At 43.2% G+C, this 14,168-nt stretch overlaps 1 protein-coding gene across 1 annotated transcript; it reads right to left on the reverse strand.

The window, feature by feature from the left end:
• Window positions 1-1,315: 1,315 nt before the first annotated feature.
• Window positions 1,316-13,935, reverse strand: AGPAT9 (1-acylglycerol-3-phosphate O-acyltransferase 9). The gene is made up of 11 exons (XM_009866141.1): window positions 13,866-13,935; window positions 7,489-7,759; window positions 6,924-6,998; window positions 6,334-6,423; window positions 6,041-6,134; window positions 5,472-5,587; window positions 4,136-4,191; window positions 3,579-3,664; window positions 2,976-3,104; window positions 2,388-2,467; window positions 1,316-1,512 (listed from the first exon to the last, which is right to left on the reverse strand). Exons 1-11 carry the CDS (start codon window positions 13,888-13,890, stop codon window positions 1,386-1,388), a joined length of 1,149 nt encoding a protein of 382 aa, XP_009864443.1. The 5' UTR covers window positions 13,891-13,935; the 3' UTR covers window positions 1,316-1,385.
• Between the last annotated feature and the right edge of the window lie 233 nt (window positions 13,936-14,168).

A 14,168-nucleotide genomic window follows, 5' to 3' on the forward strand; every position in this document is an offset into this window, starting at 1 on the left:
AGTCTGTTACAAATTTAGCAGCTCATAGTTGTTTTCCAGTTAATTATAGATTAGTTGAGTCTCCACGATGTGACTTCATATTGTAATTTCAAGTTCAGCCTCCATGATGAGTCAATCCTACTCTAGAAAGGATAAACACTAAGCCATACGTGTTCCTTCAAGTCCAAGGAGGGAGGGGGCAGCGAAAAAGAAAAAAGGCAGGTTAGAAATCAGGTCAGAACTTAACTACAATTGGTCCTTTATATCACAGTGACTTGAGTTTTCATGAACCTAATTTTAAGTTTTCAGGAAGTATAACTGTTTTATTTACATACATTTAGAGAAGAGTACGAATGCCACACAAGACCCATTAGAAATATAGAATTTATTTCTCTTTACATTCAAACAGCAGTATATAGCAGATTTGAACATGCCACATCTTGTATCACAGGTGAGTTATGGATCCTATGTTTATAGTTGTGATAGCTATCACTAGTCCAGATCAACACAAGATGTGTTTCTGGTGTGGTTCTCTTAAGATTTTTTTTAAGCCACTAGCAGCCATTTTTGCCAAAGGTTAGTCTTGAAAACCCACTTCATGAAAATTCATCTGTCATAGCCTACACTATCCAGCTGCTTACTGTACCTTACCTTTACAGCTCTCAAGAAAGCAATTTCAGAAGTAGCAGTGGACAGGGAGACCGAAGACTTGCCCTTTATCTTCCCTCAGGTAGCAGTTCTCAATAAAGGCAACACCATGTTATAAGGCCACTGAATTCCTCATGGTCCATGAACTGTGCTTGTGGCAGGGTAATTCCTTTCCCATTTCTTTAGGGTATGCAGACCCTTGCTTCCCATCCCTGCTTGCACATCCAGGTGCAAGCAAACCAAAAGAGTCAATCTTACAGTTCTGACCACATCCTAAAATATGTCATTTAAGTCATCTACAACTAAAAGTCTGTGAGCAACAGCAAAAAAGACGAAACTGTGTTATGTTTAAAGCTTCAAAGTACGACAAACAAGAGGTATCTTCACAATCAGTGCCTGACAGCATCTATTTCAGCATACTTCCCTTCATCCTTACAAACTCAGAAAAACTGTGGTACTTTCTTCCTTTTGTCCCTTAACTCTCCACATAGTCAGCTCAAGAATACCAGGAGCTGCAGTGCATCATCACATGAAACAGGGAAGGGCAGGGGAGCAAGAAGAGTGAAAAGGGAGGGAGAGATACAGAGACATTGCCCTTGGCAGGCTCAGCAACATCTGTACAGAGAATACGCATATATGTGATGAGGGATTTTGTTGCTCCAGTTCATCAGTTTGTGTTTGGTTTGGTTTTTTAAATTAAAAGAAAAAAAAATCCTGCTAAGGCTGGTTGTGCAAAATTAGTTTTCAAGAACCACCATTCAGTCTGACTCTGTTCCTGCAGACAGACTTCCTATCGATCCATTTCTCACTAGCATCTTGCTGTAGTTTTTCTGCTGCTCTTCTTTGAAAGTATCCTTGACTTTTGCTCGTTTTAGACCTCCATCCCTGGAACAGAGCAAGAAAAGTAACTCGTCATGACTATTACTACACTATATATTATATTAACTTAGTCAGCTCTAGAGCCTTAACCTAAAAGATTATTAAGGCTTTTTTTCAGAACTTCTAGAACATTACAGTTTAAACATATTTACCAAAACATCTACCTTAAGCCACAACGCTTAAGCAGTCCAAATTTTGAGTTTAGCCTGTTAAGGCAGCCTGCTCATGCTGGTAACAGGTTGCACTCGTAGTGGAAATTTTTGCTAATCTGGGATGGTATTTCCCTAGAACACAGAGGCAGTCTAGGGAATCGTGTGCAACATCATAATTGTCTTTTTCCATACATCATTCAGAGGGCCAGCCAGGCCTCATACTTGGACCTATTTGCCTATTCTCTCATTCAAACCTTGCTCTTAAGTTTCATAAGCACCTATGAGATCTAGGCATTACGCTGCTACTTACTGAGGTAGCACATGAAAAAATTGGAGTAAAAAGCCTCAAGCTCTGTGTTTTATTTTTTTGTTGTTCATCAGTTTTGCCAAGTAATTTCACTTCTGCTCCTTAATTGCAGCGTAAGTCTCAAGATGAGACACAACTGTGGAGGGCTCCTCTTCAAAAGCATCAATGCTTTAGGTGAAACTCGCTGCATGAGAGCAACACGCTCCAAAGACTTAAATGCATTGTTCTTATTTTTACTTTTGCATACACATGTGTGCTTGTGAAGTTACTCTCTCATTTTCTCCTGACTGGAATAAAGTTATTTTCTCCTGACTGGAATAAAGTTATGTTGAATGTTAGGTACAAAGCTAAGGGAGGAAGTATCTCTCAGTCAAACTAAGAATAGATAGTCTGTGAAGTCTAACAAGGATAGAATCACTCACCAGGGAAGTTCAGTCAGTCCCCCTTGGCGAGCAATGGCTGACCTCACTCTGTTGGCAAACTGAACAGCATCTTCACCTTCCTTGAAGGATCATATATTAAACATAATCAAAGCAGAGAGAAGTGAATTGGAGCGGATTTCCATAACAGTTCTCATATGTCACCTCAACAAATTAGCTCACTGACAAATAACCTGTCCCTTACCATGCCAACACAACCTGACGTTCCAATGTGGTAATAATTGAGCTCATTCTTTCCCTGAAGTATTGAAATTAGGGGAAAATTTAGCTCTAACAAATGGATGGAATATTAACAGCATCGCTATTGTGAACAGCAATATCTTTGCTGATATCCTTTGCATATTCAATGCACTGCTGGTGGTACCAAGCTGCATCCAGAAAAGTTAAGTCCAATCATATATCAAAGGTAACATTAACAGAAGTTCAGTATAAAACTCTGATTTGGAGACATGGGGTGAGTAGGGTGTTTCAGGGTGAGAAGAAAAATTTAAAAATCCACAAAAAATAACAGTAAAGAGGCAGACACAGTCAAGTTCTTAAACAGCAATCAGTCAACCAGATGGAGATTACCTCTCTAACCATTGGCGGCATGTACCACACATTGCAAACAATTGCCCAGCTGGTCATTATTCGCAGCAGATAGCTCACGATGTTGTATTTGCTGCTGTTCCAGAAAGCATCTCCAAACTGAGGATCATACTGTAATGGATCACAATAAACAAATGATAAATCTCTTTCCCCACAGAATACCACAGCCTGTCTCAGATCTGAGCTGGATGCTTTCAGACATGTGCCAGAGAAAATTCAGAATCAAGATGTTTGCTTAGCATGAGGCTTTAGAAAAACTAGCCTGTGCTTATTAGTGCTGCTTGTGACTACATGACCGAAGCAGCAGCAGGTGCCACCCATTTGCCCAAATGTCTTTCCTTCAGCACCAGGAAGGACAAGCTGGATCTCCCTTCCAGCTTTCTGAAGGAAGAAGCTGAATCCACCAAGTCCTACTAGCCAGGCTCCATTGGCTGAAGGACTTCACTTTCTCCTTTCATCCACAGGATGTAGCCACTCACCAGAGCTACTGTGTTTGCATTAGCAGCTATACTGAGACTGCTTCCTACCACCTTGACAAAACAAATCCCAAACTTGGAAATTCAGCAGCCAGACATTTCCACTTACTTTGATTGCAACAGGATAGATCGTCCCTCCTATTTCAAAACTGCCCTTCTTGAACATCATCACAGATGTATTGTTTATGCAGGTGCCTGTCCAGAAGAGAAACTAAAAGTCACTACTTCTCACAGCCTACCACATTTCAGCAGCAACACTACAGCAACATACAGGCTTCGCACTCACTGAGGAGAAAATGCAGGCCCTTTATGGCTAAGTTAAGCATCTCTCCCCTGCTTGCTTTCATTCTTTGTCTTGCGACTGACTTCGTGAATGAAGCAAGAACATGAGAGACAAAAAGCACGCAGCTGAGGTTAAGTCTGTAGGACAGTGAATTGATGTTCACATGGTAAAAGAAACAATCTTTCCTCTTCTGCCAGGAGACCCAACAGCCAGGGACAGTGATGTGTTGTCTTCACGCAACCTCATATTGAAGATGAAAAATAGGAATACCTTAACAAAATCTAAGCCAGAGGTGAAGATACATGGAGCGCTAGAGGCCATGAAAAGAGAACAGAGATGACACCTACACTGAATGGAGAATAAGGAGCAGTTCAGCTTCTTACCTTCTGGAAAAATTAAGATTGGGAGCTTGCTTTTATCTGCCACATGTTCCCTGAGTCTGTGGGAGCAGAAGAAAGGCTTTAAAAACAGCTCCTTTCCACTCTTCCAAGCCAGGTGCATTAAAAACATCTTGACATTTAACACATTTGTTTGAAACCAAAGCCTTTTACTGGACCCCGATTTGTACTTGCTTTTCTGTTTCTGACAAACATGAAGCTTTATGCAAGCCATCCCTTCAGCCCCTGGTGCATTACACTGAGGCAATATCCTCTTTTCTTTCCTCCATATTATTTTATTAACGACTGCCAGGGAAGTCAATAAACATTTGCCATTAATTGAATCCAATTAACTCTGATCAACCTAACCTGCAAGGTTTAAAAATTAGGAACAATTTCTATCCCTGTACTGCAGGAGTTCACTGGTGTGCCTTTGGTGATAGAAATTCTGAGAAAACTGCCTTTGTAAGCAGCTCAGTTTTATAACTAGACATATTTTTACCCCTCACCTAAACAAAGCTTGTTATTCTTAGTGGCTCACAATTTTGAATTAAGTCAAGACAGTTCATGTCACAGAGAGCCCATTTTTTAACCAGTATTTCTCTTCAACAGAAAATCGCAGAACCCCACATCCTTTCAAAAAGCATAGCTGAATTCATCAGACATTAGTCTGATGTCATTAGTCTGATTAGTCATCCTAATGACTTCCTAAATCAGATGTTGTGACAGTCTGCTGCAATTCACACCTTACCAGAACCTTCGGTCTGAACCATTTCACCCCATATAAATTCTTCAAGCCTTCCTTGGTGACCTGGGAACTTGACGCTTGGACTGCAGTCTGCTGTACCGAAGCCCACGTGAACAAGCTGACCAAGTCATTCTGAACACTCAGTTTGTCCACAGATCACCCCTTCAACTCGCTCCAAAAACTGCTGTTAAGCCAGTACTGCACTGATTGCTTCCACTCCTACCTATATCTACCAGTTTGCAATACCGTGTATCATTCCAGACTACAGTAACATGGAATTATAGATAATTCACATCCTTGTGATTGACATTTATAAGCAGCAGTCATTGTTCAAAATAAAACAACTACATACAGCTCCTGCTAAAAGAAGATGCTTTTGCAAGTCAGCCTTTTGCCCTCTCAAAGTCCCAAGGTTCCAAGTTCCTTGTTTCCCAGCACAACCTCATCAGCTTCTTGGCCCTCTGCTTTTCCAACCTTTTAATTCCTCATCTGGGTTCTTCTGGGACTTCAGACCCAGGCGTGGCCTCTCAGGCACTAGCCGGTACCGGGGTTACACACCAGCACGACAATCCCCGGCTCCAAGCCAGGCCTCACCTTTTTGTCACTAGATGGCGGTCTTTCATTTCAGAGCGCTCAAACCAGACGTGAGGACAGGCCTTGACCGTGGCTCTCTGAATAACTCCCATGAGCCCACCGTGAACCTGGCCAACCTGCAAGCACAGTAAGATACATCACCATGTGAGGCACCTGAAAAGCAGAACTTCTTCTGCATCCCCCTCAAAACGAAAAAAAAACAACAACAAAAAAAAAAACAACACACAACAAAACCCCACCAAACCAAGTGGAGACTGCAAGCCAGGATAGGGCAGTGCCCACAAAAAGCTATTAAAATGCATTCATTGGAAGGATCAGATGCAAGCATGGAAGCATCTCAAGTATTTCACCAGATGAAGACCTAAAGATCTAGTATTGACACTGCCAGGACAATTTCACCAGCACATAACTTGTGGACCAGTTTCATTATTTACCCTTTTTCCCCACTGACTAGTGCTCAAGTTAACATCTTTATTGTGAAAGTACTGAACCCTACAACCAATTCCCCATAATTTTTCTCTTTCCTGATCTCTTTTGCTCTGCTGTGGTCATCATGGATTTCTTCATACCATTGCATAGCATCCGTCATTTGTCAAAATGATCGCATCTATGGGTGATGTGTGGTTGGCAACACAAATTCCTCCTTTCTGAGGTTTGTTTTCCCTGCAATTACATAAATTTTTTTGTTAGACTACTAGTGCACTAAGCACCACATTACACACACGTAACAGTTGGGTAAGTCAGCATCCAGCCTCCCATTAACCTGCAGGTTAAATCAGGAAAGAGCTGCCCCATTTTGAATGGGATACTCAGACACAGAAGCATACACATGCTTTTGCTATTGTACTGCCAGCTCACTCACTTGTTATGGTAACGGATGGTACCAGACAGAGCTCTGACGAGGATGCGGGAGCAGGTGAGGTGGACCACTTCGCTCAGGTAGTTTTTCACACTGAAAGAAACCACAAGCATCTGGAGCATCCTAGAAAGCAGCTAGACACACATGCAGCATTCTCCAGCCTACGCAACACAATTCAGGGCTGCAATTTTCCTGGTACTCTGGAGCACAGAGGGATATTTCCAGCCCTGCTACTCATTTCTACAGCAGCTCAGATAAGGCATGTCATGCCCTTGGTCTCAGTTAGGCAAGGCTGTCACCTCCACATTTGGTATTTTTAATCCTAGCACCGTCTCCCCCCCTACTATGCTTCCTTTGAGTCTCTCGTGACAGCAAGAGGAACCCATCAGAAACCACCCACCTCAGTGCCAAGTCTGGCAAGAAGCCAACCCCAGCCCAAGTTCAAAATGCTACTGAAAGCAAGGCCACAGGTTTGTGGGTGGAGTGGACTATCAGCAGTCTATCACTTGTAAAATCTGTCCAGTCCTAATCTTGAGCTGTTTGCACTGACGCAACTTGGCAAGTTCACCCCTCACACAACACACAGTACCTACCTGCTGTTTGGCAGCTGTCCTACCGCTGTTGTCCCCACAATCATTGAGGTAATCCCAATGGTAGCGAGGGTAAAGCTACAGACAAAATAGACGTTAAATCAAAATAAGTAGTTTTGCTCATTTTAGTATCATTCCCCCCTTTAAAAAGGAAAGGGATTGTATGAATTCAATTATTCCTCAGATATCTGACGACATGTTCTAAGTCAGTAACTTCCTGATACAGTGCTCAAAATCACAGTCTAGCAAAGGCAGAAGATTCAGATACCCCAATACAGATGTCAGAGTGCTCATCCAATTTACAACTATGTTGCACATACATGATTAAGGGAAGAATTCACAGAAAGGTGACCGCTAGCCCTGATCTACTCTCCACAGCAAATGACAAGATAGAAGCGTTCTGAATGGCTTCTTAACCATTCAAACGAGAGTTTAAACGGGTTCAGTCTTCTGTATCTGCTAATGCTGGCATTTGGATTTAAAAAGTTGAGATGATATTTCCCCAAGAAAGCACACATTTACATGTTCCCAGACTGACAAAATCCCTCAGCACCCACGAGGAGCCTACCGTAGGGGCAGGAGGAAGCAGTACCGCACTACCACCCCAATGACCCACACAACAGTCAGCCTCAGGCTGATGTAGTGGAAGTTGACATTAGTCCTTGTGAGGAGATTCCAGGAGACCAGCTCTTCAGAGGAAAACCTCTGGGTGACTTCGTCTTCCACAATGGCCTCAAACCCTTTTCGGCAGAAGTAGAATATGTCGGAGAATTCGAAGTCCACTCGATGCAGACGCGCAATTTCTTTCTCCATAGGCGTTTCATCTCTTTCAATGATACCTTGAGAAAGAAAAGGCAACCAGGTGAGGAAATGATTCTATACAGCAACAGTCATCCTCCAAATTGCTTACTGCTCTGCATTACTCCCAGAACTCCTCCTATGATAGCAAGATCAGATGGGTAGTTGAACACAGCATACTCTTCAGGTCAGATCTAGCTCCCTTTCCTCACATAAACACCCTGAGAAGCAAATTACCAAGTTCTGTTGCCTACTGAAGGTGAAGCAAGAAGGCAAAATCTCTTGCCCACCATCTGACAAGTCCTCAATTCACCAGCTTTATCCAGGACTATCTTATACTTCCAGAGGAAACCAAGTGAGACCTCAGCCTTTCCATTCCCTTCTCCTGGTGCTTTGTGTACTTAAGGGCATTAAGTCTCCTCCCCAGAGACTTCCCTGTTCCCTGGGCCTCTCTCTTGTCAGACATTCTGGCATCTCACAGCTACACTCAGCTGAGACATACTCTACTGCTACATCCTGAAGGCCCAGACTGCAACTGCTACCTGACATTTGTGCACAGACCAGCTTTGAACCAAACACACCTCCCTCCCCTCCCAGCATAAACATCTTTTCTGTAAGCACAGCCAGAACCATACTAATTTTTTTTATTTCCATTTAAATCAAACAAATAAAAAAAAAACCTCCAAAAAATCACAAAGTCAAAGTCATGCCTAGATGTGCCTTGATACAATTTAGTTGGGCACTAACTGGTGTGTTTCAGCTGAACTCTGCCCACATAATGTCTGGCAATAGAAGAGAAACCTGAAAAGTTCAGAAATGCAGTACAAATAGCAATTATTCCCTCTCCTCCCCCCTTTTCGGGTGTTTTGTAGTTATGGTCTCATAAGCATCAATTCCTCACTAGAGATTTCAGAGGCAAGGGCAAACTGTGTAAGTTAAATATAACGATCAAGCAGCTGCTTTCTGGTAAGAAAGTCTGGCTCCAGAAATTGATGACTGAAGAAATCTAGAATAACATTTAACCAGAATAACCAACCCCTGAGACACTCAGCTAGGATTATAGAGGTCCAAGTTCAGGTTGCCACTCTGTCAGATACCCTCTGACAAATTGCATAATCTCTCTGCTTCCATGCTGACATTAAAAAAAAAAAAAAAAAGGCAAAGGAGGAAGCATCCAATTCTTGCAAGCTACCAGGCACTTTCCCACAAATACACAGCCCACAATGTGGAAACCTGCATCCTGCCAGTAGAAAAACTCTGACTATATTTGCTGTGCCAATCACATTCAACATTTAAATTGCAACTGAAACTGATATGGAAAAATCTTATTGCACTGTGGCACATATTTGGGAAAACACAAGAGGCTCAAAGATATGAGTCCCACAAATCAGAGGTAAACACTAAAGAACATGCAAGAGATGTCACACTGCAACAAAATCTATTAGTACCTTCAGCTCTGAACTTGGCAGCCATGACTTGCCATTTCACCAGTGTGCCATCCCAGTGCATTGTCCTACCACTATCCCATAAATATAAATCCTTAATGTGGCACACTCAAACACCCATATGCCCTTCAGGATCTAAATTATCCAAACGCACATCACACCAAACATTTAGCAGGAGGGACTACACCTCTCATATCTTAAACCCAAACCAGAGCTCTAGTTCGTGGTTCCACTTTTTCTCCCAGTCAATCCCTTAAACCCCTAAGCTGCGAAACAGCCGAGACTGTAGGTAAGTTAGCCCAATCCATCTGCTCCATGCTTACTGCTGGGGCAGGAGACAAATCATAGGCAAGAAACTGGCCACAGGAACTCTCCAGCACCCATCACACAAGTACCACTCTTCTCTGTGGGAGAAATGGGAATGCTTCTTCCTTACCCAGACCCTGGTTGAGGACCAGCCTAGCAGTTGGCTCCCCTGGCTGAAATCAGCCCAGGGTTCAAGTTTAACATGCTGCTGGCCTAGTCAAGATAGCACGCCTGTGATGTCTTGCTTCACCAGCCTGTGCTGTAAAACAACAAACACCCTCGTGTGCAAGCTGCCTTGCACATCTGGGAGAAGCTACTCGTAGCCAAGATCTTGGCAGCACTTGAAGGTATTATGAACAGAATTAAAAGATGTGGTGCCAAGGCATGCTTTACTTAGCCTTCTTGTAATCAGAAGAAACATCTTATGGTCTTTAATCCATCGGCCATTAGAGCTGAGTTTGCCAAAGACTGCTAAAAGGCAGCATTATGCAGGAGTACAGCAAACATCACTCCCAAGTGAAAAAAGCCATAGTTGTTGCTTTATTCAGCATCACAGCACAAGTCCCAAGCCTTCAAGCTCACATACTCTAGTCAGCTAATTATATCAGGCTCAAATCTGACACTATTTACTTACAGTCACATTATTTGCACGAGCTTTTCTTTTAGCAGACGTCACTTCCAAAATTCTGAACAGCATTTTCATGGGTTTTTTTAAACTCAACAGCTCAGAGAGAACTGCCTTTCAACACAGTCAGCACCCACACTGACAGCTGAGAGCTGGTTATTCACTGCAATGAGATAGACATCTAGCTTGCAAGAATCTCCACAGACAAAAGCTACCCTTGGGCCCGGCACATGAACACGGTGCCCTTTAACACAAAGGGACCAACTTGAGGTGGCAGCACGAGGTAACTGCTCACACAGCAACAACATCGGCCAACATTTTTCTTGGGACTATTCCGTATCACCATTGCAGGGACACTGGCTGCCATTTCTGCTAACAGATGCAAAATACGCTGGATTTGGTACCGCAAGGTAAGGTCATGCTCTCTCTCGTCTTCCATATTGAGGAACACTGGATTTTAAGGTCTTTGGGGAGGACCATTTTATTTCTGCCTGTGAACAGGAAAGCTCACCCTTGCATCTGCAATGCTCCCTCCTATCCTAACCCACCTCCTAGTGAGGACTGGATGGCCAGGAAAGATGGAAGAGGTGCTACACATCCCCCTTTAGCACTTAATACACATGTGTGCATACACACATAGTCACTTACCTTTACCCTGGTTTAATCAGCTGCTCTGTAATTCATTATCACCAGGAATTTCTCCTCCCTCAGTAAGCATTGCATAACACCACTGGGCCTCTCTGCCTGCTCATCTTCTGTTGCCTCAGGGGACGTCAATTTATATACTGCACTGTTAGACCTACATCTGCCCTGGTCCTCAAGTACTGTCATTCACATAAAGGAATCCAGACTCCTAATCCCAAGTCATTTAGTCCTATGCTTAAAAAGCTCCCAAGAGCAATATACAGAGCACAGCTTTGCACATCAGCTTCCACATCTCGTCTGCCCCCCATACCTTCTCAAGTAAGAAATTGTTAGACTCCAGCTTGCCACCCTAAGGGCCACCTACAGTAGGGATTTTTACTTCAAATATTAAAAAATGACATTAAAATATGAGCTTCAGTCCACAATTATGAGTATACATCCCCATCTATAAGACTGCTCGAACACAGCATGCATGCATTCATCTATATGAATCACCTTAGGCCATTTTCATTATTCTTAATGCTCCAGACAGTGGAGTCCAAGTTCTGAGCTACAGCACATATCACAGTACACTATACATCCCTCAGCCACAAATACAGAGTAAGTAAGAACTTGTACTTCTATAGAAAGATAGCTCACAGAGCACAATCTACTAGCTGGGTCCCCTCTCCCTTTACATTTCTATTTGAGAGTAGAAAAAGACTACATGCCACAACAACCATAAGTCTACAAAGACAAGAGGTCTAACTGTGCTGTTTTAGCTGCACAGTAGGACCTCATGCCCTCTCACTGACCCGTGACATGATGGGATACTGTCACCCTTACAGGAAGAAAAAGGATATCTTGCTGCATCACTGACAAGCTGTGCAACACAGGTAACAGGGCACTGACATTATCCGAAAGGATCACTCACCTGGCCTCTCCCTTCACCCCAAAAACAAACCCCCGTCTTTCAGGACACTGGTGAGTGATACAGGACATACTTTTTCTCAACCAATTTAAAGTCAGCAACTAAATCAAACGGATTTTGAGCTGTTTAAAGAGCTGCTGTGCAGTACCTTCAGTTTATCATTACAGGTGCTGACAGCTGGATCACCTGTTTCATGCCTGGCCTGCAGATAGTACCATACCAGCATTTACAGTATTGATAAGGATACGCCTTTGGAGATGAAACACACACTAATTGAGTAGTTCAGCCCCCATTACTGTATCATGTTCACATGAGCTAATTCGTAGAATCAGGTAACAAGTGACTTGTCTACTAACTGTCAAGCTGGTCCTGCTTCCAGCTGTGCTGCCTGGTGAGGGAAAATAGAAAATGCTGACACTGCTCTAAAATGCTGTCAGGAAGGAACAAATCAATAGCAATACCAGGGCTGTCAGAATCATAGAATGGCTTAGGTTGGAAGGGACCCTAGAGATCATCTAAACCAAACTCTCTGCCATGGGCACGGCCACCTCTCAACTAGGCCAGGTTGCTCAAGGCCTCATCCAACCTGGCCTTGAACACCTCCAGGGAGGGAGCATCCACAACTTTTCTATTCCAGAGTGTCACCACTTTTGTACTGAATAATTTCTTCCCAAGATCCAGTCTAGACCTATTCTCCTTCAGTTGAAAAAACATTCCAGTTCGGTCCCCACGTGTTGCCGAGGTGGCGTCCCTGGTGACAGGGAGGCTGGATTAAAATGATCTCTAAGGTCCCTTGCAGCCTAGGCCATTCTATGATTCCCAAGTACTTACCCCTCTCCTACCCTGTGAAAAGTCCCTCTCCAGCCTTCCTATAGATTACCCTCAGGTATTGGAAGGCAGTTATAAGGTCTCCCTGGCGTCGTCTTTTCTCCAGGCTGAAAAATCCCAGCTCCCTCAGCCCATCCTCATAGCAGAGGTGCTCCAGCCCCTGGATCATTCTTGTGGCCCTCCTCTGAACACGCTCCAACAAATCCGTGTCCCTCTTATGATGGGGACACTGGATGCAGTAATCAAGGTGGGGTCTCTCAAGAGCAGAGTTAAGGGTGCAAATCCTCTCTCTTGATCTGCTGGCCACACTCCTCTTGATCCATCCCAGGATGCAGTTGGCTTTCTGGGCTGCATGAGCGCACTGTCGGCTCATGTTGAGCTTCTCGTCTATCGACACCCCCAAATCCTCTCAACCCACTCTGTGCCCAGTTTGTACTTGTCCCTGGGACTGGCCAGACCCAGGTGCAGGACCTTGCATTTTGACTTGTTGAAGCTCATGCAGTTTGCACTGGCCCATTTCTCAAGCCTGTCATGGTCCCTCTGGATGGCATCTCTTCCCTCAAGGGAGTTCAGAAATCAGGAGAAAACCAAGTATTGGCTGCAATGTCTTGTTCAGCCTTCTACAATTTCCTGGGCAAACTCAGATTGCTCTCACTGCACTTACAGCTCCAAAGCCTTACGGCCAACTCTGACCTAGTACAGCCCACCACAACGCACACACAGTGTGAGTTAAGATATATGAAAAGAACTGATTTCAAAATTAGGCTAAAGGAAGAAATATGAAGCAACTCTTCAGTTGTCTTTCTACAGATAAGGAGCATAAGCAACTGGCAACCAGTGAGGTAACTCCAGGGGGCAAAATGTGAGTAGCAGCAGACTGAAAGGAGGGAACAAGTATAACACCACACACTTTAGTTCAGTAGTTTTACAGCAAAAAAAATACACTGAGCTTGAGAAAGAATTATTAAGCATACTATGATGCTGTTAGGACTGAGATAGTTGGCCAGCAGCCCTGCAAGCAATGACCTAAAGACAGATTTCAAGGCAAAAGTCAAGCTCATATTGTAATAAAAAAAATCTTCCTTGAGGACAAACTCCATATTAAGCTCTACTTTGTTTTGTTAATGTTATTTCATACTCTTCACTTCCTCAACCCCTAATTTTTCAAACATTCAGTACAAGCCAGTAAAAGCAGCATATCACTCTGCAAAAACAGTTTTTGTGCTGGTAGCATTGCAAAACAATTCAATGTAACAGTTAGCTTGTAACCATCCCACCTCTTCTCCAGTTCTCTCATGCACACATCTAACTTCTCCATTTGAAAAGGACTCAGTTCTGCTACTTCAGAACATCTGTCTTATCAATTTGACATTACTCCAAGCTCTCACCATTAGCAGCAGGAGTCTTTAGCATCTGTGGCTGGGGCTTTTTGACACCTTTTTCTATCCGTATAGTGGCCCACTGTTGAAGAGAAAGAAAACATTAATTTCACAAATGTAGTATTCATTTAACAAAAAAGTCACATAAAAAGCAGCAGTTAAACCAAAGAGAGGTGGTGATTTTCAAATGTGTTCACCAGGTAATCGCCATCCCTCTTCCTCAGATGTGTTCACAAACCCATACACAGTTCCTTTGAAGAAACTCTGCTTCGATGTATTTAACAATAATAATTTAAAAAAACTATTAGGTGG

The sequence above is a fragment of the Apaloderma vittatum genome, unplaced genomic scaffold (assembly GCF_000703405.1).
Source record: "Apaloderma vittatum isolate BGI_N311 unplaced genomic scaffold, ASM70340v1 scaffold3353, whole genome shotgun sequence".
NCBI lineage: Eukaryota > Metazoa > Chordata > Aves > Trogoniformes > Trogonidae > Apaloderma > Apaloderma vittatum.

Excerpts from the sequence above, each read along its gene's own strand:
- AGPAT9 (XM_009866141.1), bottom strand. The coding sequence starts at position 13,890 with ATGCTAAAGACTCCTGCTGCTAATG. Across the intron at positions 4,192-5,471 it reads CGCCATCTAGTGACAAAAAG|ACTCAGGGAACATGTGGCAG; the intron begins GTGAGGCCTGGC and ends CTGCTCCCACAG. Across the intron at positions 3,105-3,578 it reads TCTATCCTGTTGCAATCAAA|TATGATCCTCAGTTTGGAGA; the intron begins GTAAGTGGAAAT and ends GATCCATTACAG.